The following is a 25,015-nucleotide window of genomic DNA, read 5'->3' as shown; positions in this document are numbered from 1 at the left end:
TAATGTCTTGTAAGTAAAGCAATGGAGAAGTCGAGGCCGAGGGAGCACCATTGTTGGGCTGTGCTTAGGGCATCACTTGACCTTAATCTGGCACTGATTAATATCATGTTGATATCATATTGATATCAGCATATTTGGCACTACCTATCTGTGTGAAAAGACATTTTCAGAGATGAAATATATAAATCTCATTACAGATCAGCATTAACAGATGACCATTTGCAATCAATTTCGATGATAGGGAACACTAACTTTGAACCCCAACCCCAATTAAGTAAAATATTTTCCCAAAAAAAAAGAATTCCATTCTTCTCATTAGTAGCCTGTATTCCAAAAAATTGTACTCAATTATTATAATTTTATTTTTAATTTCATGAAGAAATATTTTTAGAAATTTGTTTATCTCTTATTATATAAGCACCTACATAATATCCTCGATTTTGCCTCTTGGCCCGCAAAGCCTAAAATATTTACTATCTGGTCCTTTACAGAAAAAGTTTGCCGACTCCTGCCCTATACAGACTACCAGCAAGAAATACAAAAAAAAAAACTTGTCTCTCAATGGCAATATTCATGGCATGGGCAGGCTGTGAAAAAATCATATGAGATTAAGTCAGTAATCGAACAATGGAAGTCTGCACAGAATCATAAAGCAGAAGTTAACATTGTCATCTTACACATTCTTTTGTACTGAGTACTGGTAACCCTCCTTTATGTAAACATTTCAACACTGTTTTAAGCATTAAATACATAATTGAATGCCCAAATTTTATCAATGAATGCCATATATGTTTCAGCACTGATCTCACTGATCTCTGGCAGTCATCTGACTGAGCCACATACATATGCAGTCAGATAAAATCTGACTGTGATAACATGTCTGCAGTTCACTTTTACAATTTTTTACTAATGTATTTAAATTGTTTTTAGTACCTATCATATACTCTCTTATTTCTTTACTTTTTTTTATACATTTTGACATAGTAGCCTATATCTAGCTTACCACTTATTCTTAATACATTTTACCTTTGAACTTGGTGCAATATTGTTATGTTGCCTATGCATCATAAAATGAAAACAAACAAACAGTTTTCTAAAGTTATGCAATCCTGCAGGTTAGTAATATATATTTTTTTAATCTTTAGTTCATCAGCCTATGTCAATAATTTTATATCTGGAAGCAGTAAACAATCCTGAATGTCATTTATATATATATCAGCAAACAGGAGAAAACTCAAAATAGTAACTCCACTTTTGAGTGGAGAAAAGTCTGTCAAGGGAAAAATTTAATATAATATTCAACGTAGAGAAGATTTGTAAGTGAACCTCCCCTTTGTGAAGAGGAGTGACATTGGTCAGATTCTGTCAGCCACAGGTACTTATTCACTTCTAGTTACTTATTCACTTATTCACTTCTAGCAGTCCAATTCACTTTTAGTTTCAATAATTTGTCTTCCACTCTTCAAGCTTCCATTATATACTTCTGGTATCAAGTTATAGCTATAGTTGGTATACTTCTGGTATCCCCATTACTAAAAACTTAGCACTAGAATGGCAGTGCAAAATATTTATTGTTTGTCAACAACCTGAACAGGATCATCAATTGTTATGCCATTCGTATCTAGTGGAAGGAGAGGAAAGAGCCATTGTGGTTCTTTCCTTTTCTTCTGTTGTTAACATGAATACTTTTCTTTACACCCTTAGTCAATATTGCAGACTAATTTGTATGTATTTTAGGTCTCTATGACCTCTGATAATTTATAATCATTTAGTGGCAGTCCAATTAGGGGATAAAATAGATGTGTGCCCCCACAACAACAATCAAATTAATGTGGATTTTTTTCTAAACTGCTACATAATGATTAAATTTCAGTATACTTCTTTAGACTTCCCCTTTTAGAAAATACTGATTTCCCTCAGACAACTGCTTCAGCTCCCCCTTTTGGAAAATCTTGGAATCACCACTGTAATCATCCCATGTATTTTTCTTCTCTGCCAGTACACAGTGTGGAAATTGGAAAATGAGACTAAACTTATGAGATGAGTGCTGGTGCTGGCATTTACTAGAAATAAACATGATGTGAAAGAATGATTGTTCTTTGAGCACCACAGTCAAGATCAGTAGAAATTGCTGTCATTTCAACATGTAGTATGAGCTGAACTGCACATCTCTCCTGTGTCTGTGTCTGTGTTGTGGAGGAAACCGTCAAGGAACCATCAAATTTTGTGTTCAACTGGGCAAAGGTTTCACAGAAACACTTTAAATGATGAAGCAAATGTATGTCTGTTTCATGCACTGGTGTTTGAGTAGCACAAACATTTGCCCATGGAAGGGAATCACTGGAAGACGACAAACATCTGGGCTCAGTAAAAATGGTTTGAATGCCAGAGTTGATTGAAATGGTGTGGGAAATCATTACCAATAACCAATGTCAATGTTCTGAATGATTTCAGATCCCCACATTAATAAGGAAACCATTCAACAAATAATAACATAACCCAGGATTTGAAGAAAACAAAGGTCTGTGCATGGTTTTTTCAACATTCATTAAAAGATGGTCAATGACAGGAGTAAGTTGAGGCCACTGAAAGCAAACCCAGCTTCCTGAATTCAATCGATATGGATGATGAGATGTGGTGTTTTCAGTATGACCCATGCAATAAAACTACAAAGTGCAGAGTAGAAGTCAGCAAACTCTACCAAAGTGAAAAGAGTTTGTCAAGAAAAGTCAATCAAAACCATGCTTATTACTTTCTGTGATAGCAAGGGAAGGAAATGTGCACAAAGAGTTCATGCTCAAATGGCCAAAGTGTTACTGCTGTTGACTATCTGGATGTTTTGAAGTGTGTGACCTCAGTATACTGAAGATGGCATTTGGTACCTCTTGCACAACAATGAACCAAGCCAAATGGCTCTCATTGTTTGGGAGTTTTTGCCTAGCAAAAAAATCTGCATACTATTACACCCACCATATTCACCAGACTTGGACCTATGCTGCTTCTTTTTCCCAAAGTGCAAGGTACCACTGAAAGTCTGTTATTTTCATGATGTTGATGAAAATCTCATCCATTCTGTGATGAGAACACTGAGCAGTATACCAATCGCGACCTTCCAGCAGTCATTCCCGTTGCTTCATGATCATTGCATGCAGCATATGGACTTGGGAGGTAGGTACTTTGAATACACCAAGGTTAGTTTACTTGTACACAGGATCATTATTTTCTAGCATCAGCCTTGTTTTCCAATGCTGCACTGTGTGGTCTCCAGTTCATTTGACATGTGTTTGGGTATAAACCCTGAAAAATATCTTTTTGTTGGATATAAAATGCCTAATAGCATCTATGATTACTTATCTTTTGCTTCCCATTTAGAATTTTCATGTAACAGGAAGAATTTTAAAACTGTCTAAGACCATTTTAGTCACCTTTATGAAAGTAAAATCCCTTCCCTTTACCCTTAATAGTAGTTATATCTTTAACCTTCAATCACTTTAACCCTCAATTTAACAAAAACTTGCATGGAATCATGAGTTACCTATTTTTGTTTTAATAATTTTTAGCATTTTTACCGAATTCAAATGGTCAATAAGTTTAATAAGATATGCTAAACTCAATTAAAAAATATTGAACAAAAATAAATAAAAAAAACCAATAATATTAATAAAAAATAAAAATTTTGCCCTTTTCTTAAATCTTTAAAATAACAAATCCTCCCCCCCCCCCCCCCAGATTTGTTATTTGAAACACAAACTCTCAAGTGGCATTTATCAGGTGCTTTCTTGGCATTCCTGCTGACTCAATGTGAACATCAGTAATTTTTTCAGTTGTTCACATTTAGCAAGCAATATCTGGAAATTTCAAATCCCCTGTATAAGACATTCTGATTTATAGGCTCACTCTATTATGTACAGTTGTTCACTGTACTCATCAGCCATTTGAAGCATCTCTTATCAAAATTAATTTGACACCTGTCCCATTCCTTTAGCCTTAATTGCACTATGCCTTGTCATATTGCATTTGTGGGTGATACTGTAGTTTTAGAGACAAAAAGTGATTCATTACCTGTGTTTAAAACGTTCAATTTATGTGGAAGTGGAAATAACCAAAGTGATTATTTAATTTAAATCTTCTTTATTGCATTTTTATGGGGAAGGGTATAACAATGCCAGTAATTGCAATGTGACCGAGCACTTCGATTTTCAACAGGTTGTATAAATAATTTTTTTTACCATTACAATATTGCTAAAATATTGCTAAAATTTTTGCCACCAGGAAATTGTTCCATATTTATATATTTAATGGAAAATTAACTAGGATAAATCTATGAATTTAGTTTATTTAATTTTGCTTGTGTTTTTTAGGTTCAGTTACTTCTGCTATGAATTACTCTGAACGTCCATATGAAAATCAGATGGTAAGTAGTTTGGATCAGTAAGATTCATAGATGTATAGGAAAATTTGGACAACTAAGATAGGTATTTTTATTTTTGTGAAGTGTTTTGAATTTTTCTTCCCTTAGAACTGTAAACTTGACTGTGAATAAATCTGTAGATACAATATGGAATGCCCTCTATTGAAAGCTGTTGTATCCCTCATATTTTGTTTGTTTGTTTAATCAGTATTATATCTTATACATGCTAAATACAAGATGATTATATATTGTGTAATATTGTTTATATTTTTTTATGTAGGGTAATATTCCTGAGGTGTACGTTGGACGTTACTCCAACAAAAACTCAGTGTTGATAGCTAAAGCTGTCATATGGAAGTCTAAATGCTGACGAAGTTGGTACTCAAGTCACTTATGAGACTAGTGCAATGAATTTAGAGAAAGACCTGTTGCTCTGCAACAGTAAATCTTGTCATATTAGTTTGTTTGTTTGTTATTTGGTTTTTAGGAGCATTAGCAACTAAGGCCATATTGCTCTGGGGATATGAGGCGGTCATTCCCTGACCTTTCCACATCCTCCGTATTTGGCGGTCACGGGCTCAAATCCCAGTCTAATCAAGAAGCGTGTGCAAAGCACTACTGCTCCTGCCCACCTGGCTACAGAGGCGCCTTTCATATTAGCAATTTTGGATATATTACCCTTGAACAAGGTCCAAAAATACTAATATTACCAAAAATAATAAATAGTATTTTGGAAGTGATAACCCAGGTGAGAACCAATGATTGAGATGTGGCATTCGCATTCTACAGAGGAATGGCTAAGATTTGTGACATTAGGCAATGCTGGTGGTAAATAACTCAAATAACTCACCCATTGGATTTACACTACCACCACTATTATTAATGGAGACATAAAGTGAAGAAAAGCATGTTTTTCCTCCAGAGCAAAAGCTTCAACCTCTCATCTCTTATATCATGCAGCATACTCCATATCTTTTAGCATTCGCATTAGTAGAGAAAGCATCGTATGCCTCTTTAAGGTTATTATGGGTTTCATCTGCTGATGAGGCTATCTGAATGCACAGTTTTTTTGGGAGCCACTAATTGAAACTTTCTTTGTGGCCAAAAAATTATTGTTTTTTGTAACTTTTAATTTAAAATTAGTAGTGCAGTAATTATTTACGATTCTCTGATTCGTAAATATGATGATTAATTTAAAATTAGTAGTGCAGTAATTATTTACGATTCTCTGATTCGGAAATATGATGATTCAATACACATTGAATATGGAGATTTATGTAGGAAGACAAAAGACAGACAACTTTTCAAACATGTCTGGATGTGATGAATCAGCTTGTTTGCCCTATTGAAGAAACTAATCATAATATGCTCCTATAACACTTGATTCTAGCGTTATGTCTTTGAATACTAAAATGTTACGAGGAAACACTCTTTGTTGGTTCACTGAAAAAAAAAAAAAAAAGAGAGAACTCCCAGATGAATATCACAAAAAAAAAACCCAGAAATGTGGTCCTACATAACCTACTTTGACTGCTCTATAGATAGCAACAGTGGTGACAGTAGAAAGCCAGAAATTGCACTTCAATGTGAACTAATGTGGATATACCCATAGGATGAAATGTGAAAAGGCCCGACGTAGCCCAGTGGTCAGGAGCGAGAGTGCATAGCACGCGTTCCTTGAGTGGACCGGGGTTCAAGCCTGTGACTACTAAATACGATAAATATTTGTATTGACGATTTATTGTAAACTCTACTGACTTGGTTGTCGTGCCGGAGTATAAACAGAAAATTTATTTATTTTGACATTTCAGGAATCAATGCCATAAACATCCCGTACAGCAAATATCCAGAAGTGAATAATACACGTGGCGAGTTTCTCATAGAGATTGGCATCAGTAGTGAAATCACACAACTCTAGAAAAGAGTAGCCATTCGGCCTCTACCAAAACTGCTTCATGTAAAAGCTGTGCAACTATAGTTGCATCCAACTAAAAGATTTCTGGGCCTTCTCAAGTAGTGGTGCACCAGGAAGAAAGAAAAAAAATAAAGCCTTCTGCAATATGTTATTCAAACTAACCTGCAAGAAACACACCACTTCTGAAACAATGTCTCATAAGAAGTGACCTGCTGAAAATGCTGTAGTAGTGACATATAAAAATTAAAATTATGGCATATATTTTATACTGTTTTATATTAGCATACATAGTTTTGCATATATATATATGTGTGTGTGTGTGTGTGTATATATGCTAATACATATATAAATTACGCATGCTAATATAAAACAGTACAGCTAAATAAAAAAGGCTAAATTGTTTTTTATTCATCACTACTTTCAACATATTCTGTAGGTATCTTCTTAGAACATGGTTTACAGATAGTCTCTGTGTGTTCTTTACAAACAGTTTGTAAACATGTTTTGCAGCAATACCTTGTTTTACGGTCTTTCTTCCAGGAGTACTGATAACACCTTCGTTTATTAGGTGGACACCGTCGGGAAGTTCTGGGAATTGCTTCCGGGGGATCACAACTTAGTTTCACAGCTTTCGCATGAAGAGATTTTGAAAGAGTTACCGTGGCCACTCTTTTATGGAGATGCGGATTATTGTTACAGAAAATAGCCCAGGCATTTATTCCAGCAATGTCTAAAATCCTAAAGAAAAGTACCATTGGCCACCTCCTGGTTTTTCGAGAAGTAATATACATTCCACCCATTTGATCCATGACATCAACTCCACCTCTGGTCATATTATAAAACATAATAATTTCTGGCTTTCTTCTATTGCCACTGTCAGGATCTATAGCATTGTCGTGGTGCTTAGTCGATATTAGGATCACATTTTTGTTTTTTTTTGGAACGTAGGACACAATTGTGGTCTGATCTTGGAACACAAACAAACTACTAGTCGGCTCGCGTCCCTTCACATTGACCAATTCAATGTTTATTTTTCCCAAGTGTGCCAACAAAAGTAATGTTTTTTTCTCGTAATTTAGAAGCCAAAGGCAAACTAGAGAACCAATTGTCTGCCGTCAAATTATGATTGGTTCCTTCGATTGGGCGAACAAGCCACATCACCACATCGAGGGGTGAATTTGAAAGGGCATAGAGCCCAGGAATTTTTGGAATTGGAATTGGTGAAAGAAATTTTTGGAATTGGTGAAAGAAATAAAAGAGGTGAAAGATTTGTGGAATTTGCAGAATCTCAAGGACTGTCAGTAATGAACACTTTTTTCAAGAAAAAAGGTGAACAGAAAGTGGACATGGAAGAGTCCAAATGGATTAACAACTAATGAAATCGACTTCATCATCACTAACAGAAGATATATTTTGAATGATGTTACCGTCCTGAATAAGGTAAATGTTGGAAGTGATCATAGAATGGTAAGATGTACACTTGGTATAGATGTAGGAAAGGAAAGGAAAAAACTGACACAAGTAAATAATACAATGGTCTTTGAGATAACAGAGGAGGAGAAAAAGCAGTATGTACTGGAACTTAAGAACAAGTTTGAGCTTCTGCAGACTGCTCAGGACCAAGATATCGACGAGGAATATTACAACTTTCTGAAAGTGATCAAGCCCAAGAAACCTATAGGGAAACAGAAATCCAAAGAAGAAAAAATTAGTCAAGAAACACTTGTCATGATGAACCGAAGACGACAAATGAAGAGCAAGAAAAACACAGACAGGGAGAAAATTGAGTATACTGAGTTATGCAAAGCCATTAGAAAGAGACTCAGAGAGGACATAAGAAGATTTAACACAAGAAAAGTAGAGCAAGCATTAAGGAAAAACAAAGGATTTAAATCAGCAGCCATGAGCAGTAATACAGAAAGACAAATGATACTGAAACTGAAGAATAGCGATGGTGTACTTATAAACAGCAGAGAAGCCATAATTCAAATAGCAGAAGACTACTATAGAGAATTATACAAGGAGCGAGGGAATGATACCAATTGCAAAGTAGCAACACATACGACATACCCGATATTCTTCCTGATGAGGTAGAACATGCATTGAAGAAAATGAAGAATTGGAAAGCCCCAGGGGAAGATGAAGTTACTGTAGAGTTGTTAAAATTGAGAGGAAGAGACATAACACAAAAACTGGCAAGGCTCTTCACAAAGTGCATTAGAAAAGGTGTGACGCCTAAGCAGTGGAATAATGCAATCATAGTTTTGCTGCATAAGAAAGGAGATAAATCAGAAATTGGAAATTATAGACCAATTAGCTTGTTATCCCACATCTACAAGTTGTTCACAAGGGTTATTACTAACAGATTAGAAAGAATACTTGATGAGAATCAACCGAAAGAGCAAGCTGACTTTGGGACAGGATTCTCAACTATGGATCACCTTCACGTAATATCACAGCTAATGGAGAAAGCCAATGAATATAAAACACCATTATGCCTGGCATTTGTGGATATGAAAAGGCATTTGACTCCATACAGCATAAGGCAATGTTTCGGGCACTGGAAAGACAAGGCATAGATACCCCATATATTATGATTTTGAAGAAAATATATGAGAGTGCTACCTCCTTTATTAGACTAGACAAAGACAGTAGCAAATTTAAAGTTGAGAAAGGAGGTCGACAAGGAGACACAATATCTCCGAAGCTGTTTACTGCTGCCCTTGAGGATGCTTTCAGAAGATTAGACTGGTCGCAGAAAGGAGACAATGTGAATGGGGAGACCTAAACCATTTACGATTTGCAGATGACATTGTGGTCATAAGCCACGATCCCAAAGAATTAGAGGAAAATCTTAATCAGTTATGCACAGTTAGTAAAGATTTTGGACTAAAGATGAATATGGCTAAAACAAAAGTAATGATGAACAAGTATGCCACGGAAAGGGAAATAATGATTGAAGGAGCAGTAATTGAAAAGGTGGAGCCATATACTTATCTGGTACAAGTTAGCATTAGCATTAGCATTAGTAGAGGCATATGATGCAAGAAAGCAAGCTTATTCAGCATCAGCCAAAAAAAAAAAAAAAAAAAAAACACCACTCCCATTTCACCCCTCCGTTCATTCGAAATACCTGTCCAGTTGAGCCTTAAACTTGTTTAGGCTATCAACTTCAACAACAAATGATGGAAGTTGGTTCCACCAACCAACCACCCGCTGGCCAAAGGCAAATTTCCGCACATCTATCAGACATCCGTCCTTCCTCAATTTGAATTTATGCCCTCTGAGGTGATTATTCTGAGCAAGAGGAAGAATCCCATTGGCATTGAGCATGCTCAAACCATTCAAAGCCTTATACACCTCTATCAGATCACCTCGCCGGTGCCTAGTCTCCAGACTCTGTAATTTGCAAAACTTAAGCCTTCCTTCGTAAGAGCAACCCTTTGTTCCATTCACTAATCTTGTTGCCCTTCTCTGTACCTGTTCCAGCAGCTCTACATCCTTCTTGAAATGAGGCTTCCAGACCTGTATACAGTACTCAAGATGTGGCCTAACCATTGCCTTATACAAGGGAATAATCACCTCCTTATCCCTGCTAGAAAAATTCCTGTATATCATTGACAAGACACCATGAGCTACTCTTGCAGCTCGTCTGCACTGCTCATATAACTTCATATCTGCCTGCACAATTACCCCCAGGTCCTTTTCATTCTCCACCACTGTCAGTGTAGTACTGCAGAGTTGATATGTTGCTCTGGGGTTACTGTTTCCCATATGTAGTACTTTACATTTGTCAATGTTAAACTTCATTTGCCACCTCTCAGCCCATCTGTTCAACCTTTCCAGATCCTGTTGCAGCAGCATAGCGTCAGTAGTGTCCTTAACAACCCTGCCAACCTTTGTATCATCTGCAAACTTGGACATTAAACTTGATATACCATCATCAATATCATTCATAAAGACCGAAAACAACAACGGACCCAACACTGAACCCTGAGGAACTCCACTAATAACATTAGTCCACGTTGAGCAGTGTCCATTGATTACCACTCTCTGTCTTCTGCCACTCAACCATCCCCTTATCCATAGCAGCAATTTGCCTCCAATGCCACACTGCTCCAATTTGTGCAGCAGTCTTCCATGTGCAACAGTATCAAAAGCCTTTCTAAGATCCAAATATATAATATCAAAGTTATTCCCTGCATCCAGTTCTTTTGTGACTACATCATAGTATCCAATCAAATTGGTCAGGCAAGACCTGCCCTTAATAAAATCATGCTGCGTCTGAGCTATAACTGAATTCTTGTCTAGATGATCCCGCAGTGCTTCTTTAACCAGTGCCTCCATTAATTTTATTAGTTGTAATATTTAGCTGTAATAATGATAAATGGCTGGAAGTCAAGAGAAGAATAAATTTTGGATGGATAGCATTCAGGAAATATAGTCACATACTGAAGAGCAATATCCCAGTTTGTCTGAAAAGTAAAATAATGAATCAATGTATACTCCCCACCATGACTTATGGAAGTGAAACTTGGGCACTCACCAAAAGAATGGAAAAGAAGCTGAGAACTACACACCGAAGAATGGAACGAATTATATTGGGAATCAGACTGTTAGATAAGAAGAGAAACACATGGATTAGTCAGCAAACTCAAGTAAAGGACATTAGTATTAGCATGAGCATTAGTAGAGGCATTTGATGCAAGAAAGCAAGCTTATGCAGCATCAGCCAAAAAAAAAAAAAAAAAAAAAAACCCACTTCCACTTCACCCCTCTGTTCGTTCAAAATACCTGTCCAGCTGAGCCTTAAACTTATTTAGGCTATCAACCTCCACCACAAGGGATGGAAGTCTGTTCCACCATCCAACCACCCGCTGGCTAAAGGCAACTTTCTGCACGTCTATCCTACATCTGTCTTTCCTCAATTTGAATTTATGCCCTCTCATGTGATTTTTCTGAGCTAGAGGAAGAATCCCATCAGCATTGAGCATGCTTAAACCATTCAAGGCTTTATACACCTCTATCAGATCACCTCGCTGGTGCCTAGTCTCCAGACACTGTAATTTGCAAAACTTAAGCCTTTCTTCGTAAGAGCACCCCTTGTTCCATTCACTAATCTTGTTGCCCTTCTCTGTACTCATTCCAGCAGCTCTACATCCTTCTTGAAATGAGGCCTCCAGACCTGTATACAGGTCTGGAGGCCTCATTTCTCTAGGTGTGGCCTGACCATTGCCTTATACAATGGAATAATCACCTCCTTATCCCTGCTGGAAAAATTCCTATATATCATTGACAATACTCCATGAGCTTCTCTTGCAGCCCGTCTGCACTGCTCAGAGAACTTCATATCTGCCTGCACAACCACCCCCAAGTCCCTTTCATTCTCTACCACTGTCAGTGTAGTACCACAGAGTTGATACGTTGCTCTGGGGTTGCTCTTTCCCATGTATAGTACTTTACATTTGTCAATGTTAAACTTCATTTGCCACCTCTCAGCCCATCTGCTCAACCTTTCCAGATCCTGTTGCAGCAGCATAGTGTCAGTAGTGTCCTTGACAACCCTGCCAACCTTTGTATCGTCTGCAAACTTGGACATTAAGCTTGATATACCATCATCAATATCATTTATAAATACAGAAAATAATAATGGACCCAACACTGAGCCCTGAGGGACTCCACTAATAACATTAGTCCACGATGAGCAGTGTCCATTGATTACGACTCTCTGTCTTCTCCCCCTCAACCACCCCTTTATCCATAGCAGCAATTTGCCTCCAGTGTCACACTGCTCCAATTTGTGTAGCAGTCTTCCATGTGCAACAGTATCAAAAGCCTTTCTAAGATCCAAGTATATAATATCAAAGTTATTCCCTGCATCCAGTTCTTTTGTGACTGCATCATAGTATCCACTCAAGTTGGTCAGGCAAGACTTCCCCTTAACAAAACCATGCTGTGTCTGAGCTATAACTGAAGTCTTGTCTAAATGATCCTGCAGTGCTTCTTTAACCAGTGCCTCCATTAATTTTCCTGGAACAGAAGTTAAGCTCACAGGTCTATAATTACTTGTGTCAGCCTTTGATCCTCCTTTGTGAATTGGAGTCACATTTGCACATCTCCAGTCTGTGGGTACCTCCCCTGAGTCCAAGGAAGCTCTCATAATTATGGCTCTCATAATTATGGCTAATTACTTCCTCTGCTGCCTCATTTAATATAACTGGATAGATCCCATCCACCCCGGGTGCCTTTCTTGTGTTTATCTTCAACAGTTTCTCCTCCACTTTACTCCCAGTTATTTCAAGATTTTGTAGCTTACTGCTAGAGTTGAATACACCTCTGGCATTCCCCTTGCTGAATAACTCCTCATGTGTGAATGTCGATGCAAAATATTCATTTAGTTTGTTAGCTACCTGAGCAGGATCATCAACAGTTGACCCATCAATATCAAGTGGACCAATCTGATTCATCCCCTTCCTTCTAGAGTTTACATAAGTAAAGAACTCTTTGCTGTTTTTCTTTGCATCCCTTGCCAAGGATTTCTCGTAATCTGCCTTCGCCTGCCTAACCTCCTTTGTAACTTGGTTGCATATCAACTTGTATCTATCATAGGCTTCTGTGTCATGTGTTAATTTGTAAGTATCCCATGCATTTTTCTTCTCTGCCATATGCCTCATTAGTTCATCTGACATCCATTTTGGCCTAAAACTTGAACAATATTTCTTAGTTGGTATGTAAAGCCTAGTAGCTTCCAAGATAAGTTCTTTGAATGCTTCCCATTTTGAATTTGCTGTTGGTAACATCATCAGTTGGTCCCACTGTATAGAATTTAAATACTGTCTCAGTCCATCGTAGTCGCCTTTACGGAAGCAATAACCCTTCCCTTTACCCCTAATGGTAGTTACCTCTTTGAGTAAATCCCACTTCAGCACACTGTGATCACTGCCACCTAGTGGTTCATTTATCTGCAGATTCTTAATGCATGAAGAATCACTGCTGATAATCAAATCAAGAGTATTACTCCCTCTAGTTGCCTCCCGAACATGCTGATGTAGAAAACAATCATCCAATAAATCCACAAAAGCCCTGCTAGTGCGTGAGTAACCAGCCCCCAAATTCCAGTCAATATCTGGGAAATTAAAATCTCCCATTATAAGACTCTCTGATTTACTGGCCCACTCTATTTCCCTGTACAGTTCCTTATTATACTCATCAGAGTCATTAGGCCTATAGCACACTCCTACTCTCAATTTTGATCTCCCAATGCTTATGTCACACCAAACTGACTCCACACTGCACTGTCCAGCGATGTCGACTGGCTTCACTTCCTTGGTTTTTTATGTGTTTCTTAACTAATAGCATAACCCCTCCCCCCTTCCTATCCTGTCTATCCTTTCTGTAGACGTTGTACTCCCCAAATTGCAGTGCTGCATCCCTTATATCTGTGTGACACCACATATCTGATATCCCAACAATATCTGCCTTTGATGGTTTGAGCAATACCTCAAATTCATCAAATTTATTTACTAAACTCCTAGCATTGGTGTACACACAAGTATACCTGCACCTGTTTCTATTCTTAGCTACCCTAACACAACCCATGTGTTTACTTGTACCGCAATGGCTCCCAGCAGTCTCTGAAATACCATGCATCTTGTTTTTCAGGCTTCTGCTCATTCTAATAGAAGCAGTGCAAGAATCTCTTTCACCTCTGCCAGTGGCTACTGTCAATCTATTGGTCTTTGTCTCCCCCCAAGCTAGCAGTTTTCCGACCCACCTAACACTGCCTCGATAGCATCAGCAAATATTCTTGCACCCTTTCTATTTAAGTGTATCCCATCCCTGTAGAAGCAATCTCTCCTGTTAACAAGTACAGTCCAGGCTGAAAAAAATTCTACCCCTTGAGCCTTGCACAATCTTTCCAGGGCCGAATTGATCGACAAGGCTCTCATCATATACTCCCTCCTATCGTGTCTGGGCAGAATTGCAGACACTTTCAAATTCAACCCTAATTCTCGGCTTTTGTTCAGCAGTGACCTGTACTTGTTAAGTAATTCTGCCGGTCTCCTACTCTTAATATTATTAGTGCCAACGTGTACAACTATATCACCTTTTGTGCCCTTAAAAGATGATATTCGCTCTACAACGTCATCAACCTTTGCCCCTGGCAGACATACCCTGGTCCTGTTCCACCTATCTTTTTTACAAAGCATGTTCCCCGTTTCCCTGACAATAGAGTCACCAACAACTACTAGTTCCTTTGGGACCAGCGCATTCTGCCTTGGGGGCTGCCTCTGTGTAACGCGATGCCCAAGTGCAAGCTCTGGCATTGATGTGGGCAGCTGAGAGCTTGATGGGCCCCTCAATTTAGTTTCTTCGAGGGCATCCACCCTGTCCTTCAAGCTCTCATATAGGCCCACAAGAACGCTGAGTTGTTGCCTGATATCGATACACTCCTTGCATCGCGCACACACAAAGACATCCCCCATGACAGTATCATGTCCCGTACCCGATTGCTCTGCAAACATCAAGCAAACAGTGCATTTTATAAGGCTGTGAGTCAGAGGACAACTCCCCCCCTCAGTTCTGCTCTGAGCCACAGCACTTCCATTAGCTTGAGCCTTTTGTTTTTCTGCTCTGGTCTGAGTCATGATTTCTTTTAATTTAAATAAAATTTCAATTTCAGTTTATAACCCTAACTTATCTCCCAACACAGTTATAACGGGATATATATTTTTTTAGTGTCAAGTATTAATTATCTCCGAGTTCCCTTTATATAACTTCCGTATCAGTTATGTATTAATTAATTATGTTACGTTTGTAATCTAAGTCGGTATATGTATTTAGTTAAAAGTACAATTTAAATGCCAACGAAGTTCAACAAGTTTAATAGATTTTACCAATCACTGAAAATATTATAACCTATACTATACTAACGCTACAGTACAGAGTTTTACTTATCATGTTTAAATAGCCTATGTCTGTGTGAGCATGGGGGGGGGACACCCAAGATGAGTAACCTTCAGCCCACTGTGCATGACTGGCTAACTACAGATTTATGCAAAAAAAACATATATAAAGTTCTTCCAGATGGTAATCAGACATGAACCTTGTCATGTGAGTAATAAATACAATGACAATTTCCATCATTATAAATTACATTTTTTGAATTGACTTTTTATTATTAATTTTTTGATAGATGCTGTAATGATGCTGTTTTGAAAATCATCAAAACAGCATAAAAAAATTAAATAAGAATGATAATTCAAAACTAGAAAACTTTCATTAAAGTTATTATTATATTAAAATCACTCTTATACCACATGAAAATTAATACTATAGTTTACTAGGCTGTTTGGCTACATTACAATACATTAATATGACGTTTTGGGTATCTTACTGATACCCATCATTAGACAAAGCTGTTGGGGGAACAGATAAATAGAAAGTGTTACAAATTTTAATATTTTAGAATAGTACAAATACCAATAATACAATTACAGTTACCTACAAACAGGTAACTGTTTACAGGAAACTGTCAATTTAAATACAATATTACTCTTACCAATATTATAATTACAATTTACAAATTATGGTGGTAACATATTAAATTTTAAGTTACTGTTACGATAGAAAACAGGAAATCGAAGATGATTACAAAGAGATTAAATACTTACCTGCTGACAGACTCCTCTTGCAGATGCTCCCAGAAACTGGATGTGTGCATACAGGCAAGAAGCCTGCCAACAGTTAATTTATAGGAGAGGGATTAACTCCATTAGCCAATAGGATAGTCCCAAGTTTTTACCCTGGAACTGGGGTTCTTAGAAGCCTGGGGTGACCTTTGCTCCAATACTCTTGACATCAGGGTTGGTATGCAGGCTGGTTCAGGATCTTACCGATACCTATCATCAGACCATGCTGCTGGTGCCAAATTTTAACCTTGATCCAGGGTTCTTGTGTAGTGGAAGTCTGGGGTGACCTTTGCTCCCATACTCTGGACATCAGGGTTTGCTGTGCAGGCTGGTTTGGGATCTTACTGATACCCTTCTTCAGACCATGCTTCTGGTTCAAGTGGACTGGAGGGAGATGTGTCTAGTCTATTTTCTTTTCCTGTTTTTTTCATTCATTCTCTTCTATTTGAATTCACTGTTTCTTATTGCTTGCTGAGGTTTGATCCATTTTAGTGAAGAACAAGTAATGGGAAGAAGTTGCGAATGAGACAGACTGTGGTTGGCTCATACCTAGATCCAATATAGTTAGGGAAGGATGCTACGTGGTTGTTTTCAATTAAGGTTATTATTATATTAAAACCACTCTTATACCACATGAAAATTAATAATATAGTTTATTAGGCTGTTTGCCTATATTACTGTACATTAATATGATATTTCGGGTATCTTAAAATATGATACCCACAATCAGACAAAGCTGTTGGGGGAACGGAAAAATAGAAAGAGCTACAAATTTGAATATTTTAGAATATTACAAATACTAATAATACAATTACAGTTACCAGCTTACAGTTTCAATATTACTATTACCAATATTATAATTACAATTTACAAATTATGGTTGTAAAGTATAAAATTTTTTTTTGGAAACCTTAATGGAAAACGACCACGTAGTGTCCTTCCCTAACTATATTGGATCTAGGTACTGTCTGCAGCAGTCCATCTCTTCGCAACTTCTTCCTGTTACTTGTTCTTCACTAAATTGGATCGGAACCTCAGCAAGCAATATAAATTGTGTACATAGGTATATACTACTCTGCAATCAAGTCACAAAGAGGATTAGGCAAGCTAAGGCAGATTATTAGAAGCCTCTGGCAAAGTGCAAAATAAAGTAGTAAAGACTTTTTTACTTATGAAACCAGTAGAAGGAAGGGGTTGATGATCCAGTTCATTTTGATAACAAATAGAATTTGGTGTTTTGCATCTACATGTATACATGAGAAATTTTTTGGGGATGGGAATGCTGGAAGTGTGTCAAATTCTTACAAAGAGCACAATGATTTTGCGATAACTGAGAGGAAAGTGGAAGAGAAATTGTTAAAGCAAAGCATAAAAAAGGCAGCTTGGGTGGATGGGATCTATCCAGTTATATTTATTAAATATTGGTGTAGGTAAACCATAGATAGCAATTAAACAAAAACTATATTATTATTAAAATGTTGATCTTATATTATATCTTCCTGATTGGAGGATTCCACTCCAATAATCATCCCTAATACTAATACAGGTTGACCGTCACTAATCCGGCAGTGTTGAGACCTGTGGGGTTTTGAATTAGTGAGTTTGCCGGATCACCGGAGATTTATTTTAGCACATACAGTTTACCCAACAGCTAACCACCTCCTCCCCCCTTAACATGTTGACTGCCAAGTCACTTTAAAAAAAAAATTCCCCATGGGCCAAAAAATATTTAGCAAATAATTTGATTATTAATTCTAAAAGAAATATTGTAATGTCAGTGTTGTCGTTTTTTTGTTTAAAATATATATAAAAAAAAAGAGAGATTTTTTTTTTATGTCACATATACCAGGGGCTCACATCTCGCTTGGCACACCCAGGGTCCTGAGCTGGATATCACTATTCTTCTCTTTCTTTGTGATTCCCTTCTATTTCTGACTCTCTCTCTCTCTCTCTCTCTTTCACAGGTAACTCCAAATTTTTTTTTGGCTGGTGCAGCAAATGCCTCAGGCTTCCTCACACCATATGGCTAATTATAATAATAATAATAATAATAATAATAATAATAATATGTGGCCATGGCCCAGTAGGTTACTTTATTTCTTGAGAAGCCATGTCGGCCACATACGTGTGACGCTATTACAGCATACATGTGAAGGTCGTTTCTGATTAGTTTATTGCACACCAGGCAAGCACTGCAATAAAACTAATTGTGATAAAATAAACTCTCAAACGTTGCAATAAGTTTGTCAGTATTGTTAGAGATTTTGTGAAAACAAGTTCATTAGCACTCTGTATTATCCATCATATTGTGTTCTGTTTTTCTGCAAGTTTGTGCAAGTGTGTTGTAAAAAAAAAAAATCTAAAAAGGAATGGCTAAAAGTAAATTAGTAAAATAAGAGGAACTGAGAGAAATTGCTGGAATTTACAATTAAGCAGAGTTAAACTTCTCACAGGACACACCGCTGTCGAGTTTTTCAGAAGTTCAACTTTATCTGTTATGGACAATGTACAGTGTTTGCGTTTACACCAGGAGAGGCACTTCCTTTATGCATTGGAACCATGACTGGGGCTAAATGTGAGCAGGTTATAATAATAATAAATGCAGAAAAACAAGAGGGAATGGCTTGCCAGTCTTTACGAGTTTGCGTCAACAGCTGATGCTGCAACCAACGCCACCAAAACAGTAGCGACAGGTCGGTGTGCCGTCCTGGGAAATTTGAAATTACGTTTGCGGAAATTTTGTCCGAATTATCAGTGGAACCGGATAACCACTGGCTGGATTAGTGAGGGTCTACCTGTATTTCAAATTCTTATTAAATTTCATCAGTTGTACAATTCCCTTGGTATTCAGTTTAATAAATAATGTAATACAGTGAAATTTCCCTTTAACGGACAGCCATGGGGAACGAAAATGTGTCTGTTAGAGAGAAGCGTCCGCTAACAAGAAGTCTGAGGGAGAAAAAAAAAAAAAAAGAAAGAAAGAAAAATCGTTAAACGTTTAATGTAAAATTAAATTAAAATATATACAGATTTTGAACAATATTTTTGTAAATAATATACAATTACATACACAGGAGATAAAGAAAAATCGTTAAACGTTTAATGTAAAATTAAATTAAATTATATACAGATTTTGCACAATATTTTTGTAAATAATATACATACAATTGTGCTATGCATATTATGACTTTATCTTATGAAAAATACATACAGTAATCACTTATTTTCTTCTACACCTTCTTCCGGCTGATAATTTTGTTTTCACCATTTGTTTGGAGTGAAGAAACCATTGAAAGTCCTTCAGTAAGATACTTCAGCGGCGAAAAACATTTTTAAACGATTGATTTGTATGAGCGTTTCTTCTATTTTCATCGGTGGTTCATCGTTAATATGTTCTTCGACATAATGACCTCCTTCCATTTCTTCATCCTCATGAGGAACTTCTTGAAAAATATCGATGATAAAGTCTTTGATATCTATAGCACCATCTTCTGTAGTGAGGTTTGAGTCTATATCTTTGTAGCCAGGGTCACTTGTAGCTGAAGTATCGTACATTATCAATAGATGAAGTTCTTGTTCTTCTTGGTGCTCCACATTGCTGTTCACAACTTCAATTTTTGCGTTTGAGAAGCCAGACTTTACAAAACAGTTCACGACAGTATGTTTTCTAATTGCGTTTACTGAAGAGGAAATCCATTGAATCGCATCTAGGATGCTGATTTTCTTTGCAAGGTCACTCACACATGTTACATCGTTCATGTTTGCAATGAGATGTCTTAAAACACGTTTTCTGTAGTGAAGTTTAAAAATTTTTATTATCATTTGATCCAAGGGCTGACACTCTGCAGATGTGTTTGGTGGCAGAAAAACGATTTGAATGTTGGACAATTCAATGTGCGGGTGAGATGCAGCATTATCCATGAAAATAATAATTTTTCTGTTTTGACGAATCATGTTTTCGTTAAAGTGACTTATCCATTCGCTCATGATATCTCGTGTCATCCACGCTTTTTTATTAGACTTCCAATCAACATTCAAGATTCAACTTTATGCCCTTGAAACAACGAGGATTTTCCTATAACAAGAGGTTGTTCGCATATTTGTACACAATAGTACAGTCAAGCGTTCCTTAGAAATTTTTCCGCCCTGGGCAGTTTTCGTTTTTTAGACTCATTGTTTTTTCAGGAAGAACTTTAAAAAACAACCCTGTTTCATCACAGTTGTAAATATCCTTAGCTTCAAAATCACGACAAATCTTCCAATTTGATGGTCCACTCTGTTACAACCCCAGTATCAACAGATCCACCTTCACCACTTACGGTTTTCCAAGAAATTTTATGCCAAGTTTTGAACTTGTCTAGCCATCCCACAGAAGCTTTGAACTCATTTACTCCCATAGATTTCGCAACCTCCAAAGCCTTTTCCCTAATAATAGGCCCATTAATGGGAATTTTTTTAGCACGTTCGTGACAAAACCACTCATACGTAACATTGTCAATTTGAAGTCCAACAGTTTTCGGGAATGATTTTTGAACCTGATCATTTCTGTGTTGCCAAAATTGTTTGAGCAGTTCATTTTTTTTCTTTAGGATGTCGCTTACCTGCGTCTTCCCGATTTTGAATTTTGCAGCGAGAGTGCAAACACTATTTTTTTGCCAATCATACGCATTAATGAGATCGACTTTATCTTTTAAAGTTAAATGTTTACGAGAAGACATTGTGCACTTCACACGACATTGAACAAAACTGAAAACTGAAACTGAAAAGACGAAAGGCCAACCATATTCCCCCCCCCCCCTGCACACACTGAATTCATCAGAAGTTTTACACGTGCCTTAAAATTCTTGAAAAAGGGTTTAGAACCGCGACGTAAACCTTGATAAAATTCAGAGAATCGGAAATAGAAAATAAACACATGATTGAGTCAATACGTGGAAGAAAAGTTCCTAGAAAAGGGGCTGTAAGCTCGCCCGCTGTCCTTTATGGGGAAATCAAATTAAGTGCTAATCTAAACGAAACAGTGCAGATTGCCTGTCCGCGTCCGTTACAGAGAATGTCCGCTAGACAGAAGCTGCAAACACGTTAAAACCAATGGAGGTGAGTTGGGGAATTTGAAAATGTCCGTTGTAGAGAGGTGTCCGTTAACGAGAGGTGTCCGGTAGGAGAAGTTTCACTGTATGTGTTTTACAGACTGATGTAATTTTCAATCATTATTTTGATGGCATTAATCTATTCTGATACTCTTTTTCTTTTTCTATTTCGCAAATTACATATTTGCTACATAATTTCACATATATATGTAAACATAGACAAATATACATTTGTCTATATATATACATATATATAGAGAAATGTATTTTATCAGTGTATTGAGTAGGTGTGCTGACCTGTCACGTGTAAATACAATGGAAAAAATTGAGAATGCCTGCAAGATAAAAGCAAATTACCTGAAATTAAATTATATTAACATTAACCTCTTTTTCGACTCTCGGGTTGGCTATGATGTATGCGATTTGTATGTATCATAACAGAAACCCTGCTTATTATGTTGGCTCCTACAGTTTTGGCTGCTGACCCTCTGAAGTAGTTAAAGTCCTAGGACCCACTGCATTAGGTACCTTTTTTATCATTATTATTTTTATGTTAATCTTAATTTCATTTAATTTCAGGTAATTTGCTTTTACGTTGCAGGCATTCTCAATTTTTTCATTGTAATTACACTTGACAGGTCAGCACCCTTACCCAATACACTGATAAAATACATTTGTCTATATTTCATTGTGGTTGCTGGGTATTTCTGCTATAACTAGTAGTGCCCAGGATCCATAACCTACAGTGGCAAACAAAAAAAAACTACATCACTTGTGAATTTTGCAAATAATGTGTTTTGTGGTTTTCAGAAATGTTTGAAATGCATTTGTTAGATGGGATATATATCTCTATGAATGAAATCCAATAAAAAGACTGCACCTGATATACCTAATTGTCATAAATATCTTCCCAAAGGGTAAAATGCGTAATTAATGGAAATACGAGAAATCATGCAAATGGAAATCATGACAACCAAACATACATTTTATTGCATTTACGTGTACAAACTGAATTGACAAGTTAACGTAATAATATTATTTCCCGTAAATCAGCAAAATAAATCCTCAGTATTTTGTCTTTTTTCTCGAGCTGCAATTACAGCTTTGCAACAAATTAGCATACAGTTAATCAACTTCTAGATATATGGTTGCCCAATTTCATGGTACCACACCCTTACAATGCTCTCCTGCAGCTGAATCTTACTTATTGGCTTCTTCTGAGCAATTATGTACCAGCAATTTTCAATAGGGTTCAAATCTTCACTGTTGCCAGGCCAGTCCAATTCTGTAATGCCAGCATTTCTGAGATATGACTGCACCTTAAAGGAAAAAAACTGAGGGAAAACATTGGTGTAAGTATGTTTTAAGCCTTGTGAGACAAGGAGACAAACTCATCATTAAATCTAAATATCATAAAACTTACCAATTTTGCTGTGTGGCAAGGTGCTATGAGTCCTGTTGAAAAATGCAGCTTTGGATATCTGTATGGTGATCCCTAATAACAGGTTTCAGGCACCCCTCCAAGATAGCAGTGTAGGTCTCTGCATTCACCATTCCGTTAATAAACTTAATTCGCCCCACCCCTTTGCTTGTTATGCATCCCCAGACCATCTGACCAGCGGGGAACTTTATAGTCGGTGTTATGCAGTCAGGATGGTATACCTTCAATTTTTGTCTTCTTATATATCGCTTTTCATCTAAGCCATGCAGGTTGAATTTTGATTCTTCAGAAAAGATGACGGTGTCCCATTGCTCTTTTGTCCATGAAACATGTTTTAGCCTAAGTCGCTTCTTCCTCATCTGTTGGATCAATAAAAACTTCTTCTTGGGCCGATAGGCATTCAGAACATGTTCCGAAAGCCATCGTTAGATAGTTCGTGCACTTGTTTCAACACCAGAGGCCATCTCAAAGCTCAGTTTTAGATCAGGAGCACTAGCATGCCGATTACGAAGGCGTAGCTATTTTAAACATCGATCTTGGGAACACATAGTCACTCTCTTATGGCCTGATCCAGGTCTTCTCTTCACATCACTAGTTTTAAGCTTTAATTTCAACGCCCGGGATACTGTTGACTAGTGGAAGCCTATTTTATCAGTGTTCACACGTGTAGAAAGCCCTTTCTGGGACAGAGCAACAGCTACAATTTTTTTTCTTGGTATCTACTGAACACATGGAGCCATGCTTCCACCTCCACAAAACAGGATGCTAATGAGCATGTATACCCTTCCAACGGCGTATTTACATAAACTGCTGATGCAGTACCTTGCAGTTATTGTCTGATGCAACAAAAGCATTATCTGACGCAATACTTTTTCTTTGCAACTAACAAAATGACTGTAATCAAACAATATCTTATGCGTTTCATTACAAATGTTACTTTTTTTTAAGGTGATGCAGTTCTTTTATTTGCCACTGTAGTTTAATAATTTAATACTTCCCTTGCTTTCTTAGATGTTCAGTAATGTCTATATATACAGGGTGTTTCAAAAGTGATGGTCAATAATTTAAACGTGAACTGTACAGATTACAATATGCAAAAAAAGCCTAGTAAACATGTGTCCTTAAGTGAATTGTTTTCAAGATATTGCACATTCCTAGTTGGGATCCACCACGGACAAGGTGAACTGTACAGAGTTGGAATCCACCACTGATTTGTTTGTTTAAGTTAGGTTATGCTCATTCTCTCCCTTTCCCCTCTCTCAATGCTCTGAGACATAGCAGGCATACTAGTATTTGTCAAAGGATAGTCAACATGGAAAGAGGTTACAGCAGTGAAGGGTATGCGGACATGCACTTCATGTATGGTAAAGCCAAAGGCAGTGCACTTGAGACTGCACGTTTGTACCAAGAAGCATTTCCCCGCCGAAGGCAGCCCAACAGGCGCACATTCATCGGGGTACATCTACGCCTTAGAGAACATGTGCACTTCACACACGGAGTACGAGCACTGAGGCCAGGAAGCATTACACCTGATGTTGAGGAAAGGGTGTTAGAAAGAATAGAACAAAATCGAGGAATTTTGACAAGGAAGGTTGCTCTGCAAGAGCATGTACTGAGTAATAGCAGTGCGTGGTGAATTTTACATTGCCAATTACTGTACCCCTACCATATCCATCGTGTACAAGGTCTCTGCAATACAGACTACCCTCCCAGAGTGAACTTCTGCCAGTGGATGCAACAACAGTGTGTCCTGAACCCCCAATTTTTAAATAACATTTTTTTCACTGACAAAGCTGGGTTTACTTGTGATGGTATTTTTAATTTTCATAACTGTCACATTTAGTCTGATGAAAATCCTACCGCAATTCACGAGTCACGACATTAGCAACGTTTCTTGTTGAATGTCTGGGCAGGACTACTAGAAGACTGTCTAATTGGACCACACTTTCTGCCAAACAGGCTAACAGGAGAGCTGTACCTTCAGTTCCTGCAGAATGTTCTTCCAGACCTCCTTGATGATGATAATGTTCTACTTCAGCAACACCAGAACATGTGGTTTATGCGTGATGGTGCACCAGCACATTTTGCTCGATTTGTGACTCAGTATCTAACTAGAAGGTACGCAAAATGGTGGATAGGTAAAGGTGGGCCTGTAATGTGGCCTCCCAGATCACCAAACTTAAATCATATGTATTTTTGTATCTGGGGGTCATGTAAAAGGCTTGCTGTGCACTTCTTATATTAACACAGTTGAGGAATTGCAGCGTCGGGTTGAAGGAGCCTTTCAGCTAATCAGAAATGACCCAGGAATGCCTGAGAGGATTCGCAACTCAATGCAGAGGGCTGTGTACGGATGAAAGAACAGCATTTTGAAAACCTTTTGTAACATCCTGTAACATGTAACATCTGTAAAATCCTGCGGTGTTGAAACCAAAAATTAAAAATGTATTATCTTATGTTTAATAA

The 25,015-nt window shown here is 37.4% G+C and overlaps 1 protein-coding gene across 11 annotated transcripts in view; it reads left to right on the top strand.

Annotated features, from left to right (window-relative positions):
- The window catches only part of LOC150083163 (uncharacterized), a 1,214,634-nt gene that overhangs the window by 900,233 nt on the left and 289,386 nt on the right, over nt 1-25,015 (top strand). For 10 of the 11 annotated variants that reach the window (XM_090377874.1, XM_090377875.1, XM_090377876.1 and 7 more), the window contains one exon: nt 4,362-4,414. In XM_090377874.1, the coding sequence (XP_090234000.1) occupies nt 4,362-4,414 (53 nt within the window). Of the gene's footprint in view, nt 1-1,145; nt 1,376-4,361; nt 4,415-25,015 lie in introns of all 11 variants that reach the window. The other variant, XM_090377878.1, reaches the window with a different exon arrangement.

This window comes from Mastigoproctus giganteus, chromosome 7, assembly GCF_048544385.1.
Source record: "Mastigoproctus giganteus isolate SK-2022 chromosome 7, ASM4854438v1, whole genome shotgun sequence".
In the NCBI taxonomy this organism is placed as follows: domain Eukaryota; kingdom Metazoa; phylum Arthropoda; class Arachnida; order Uropygi; family Thelyphonidae; genus Mastigoproctus; species Mastigoproctus giganteus.
This window is presented reverse-complemented; position numbering and strand designations above follow the sequence as displayed.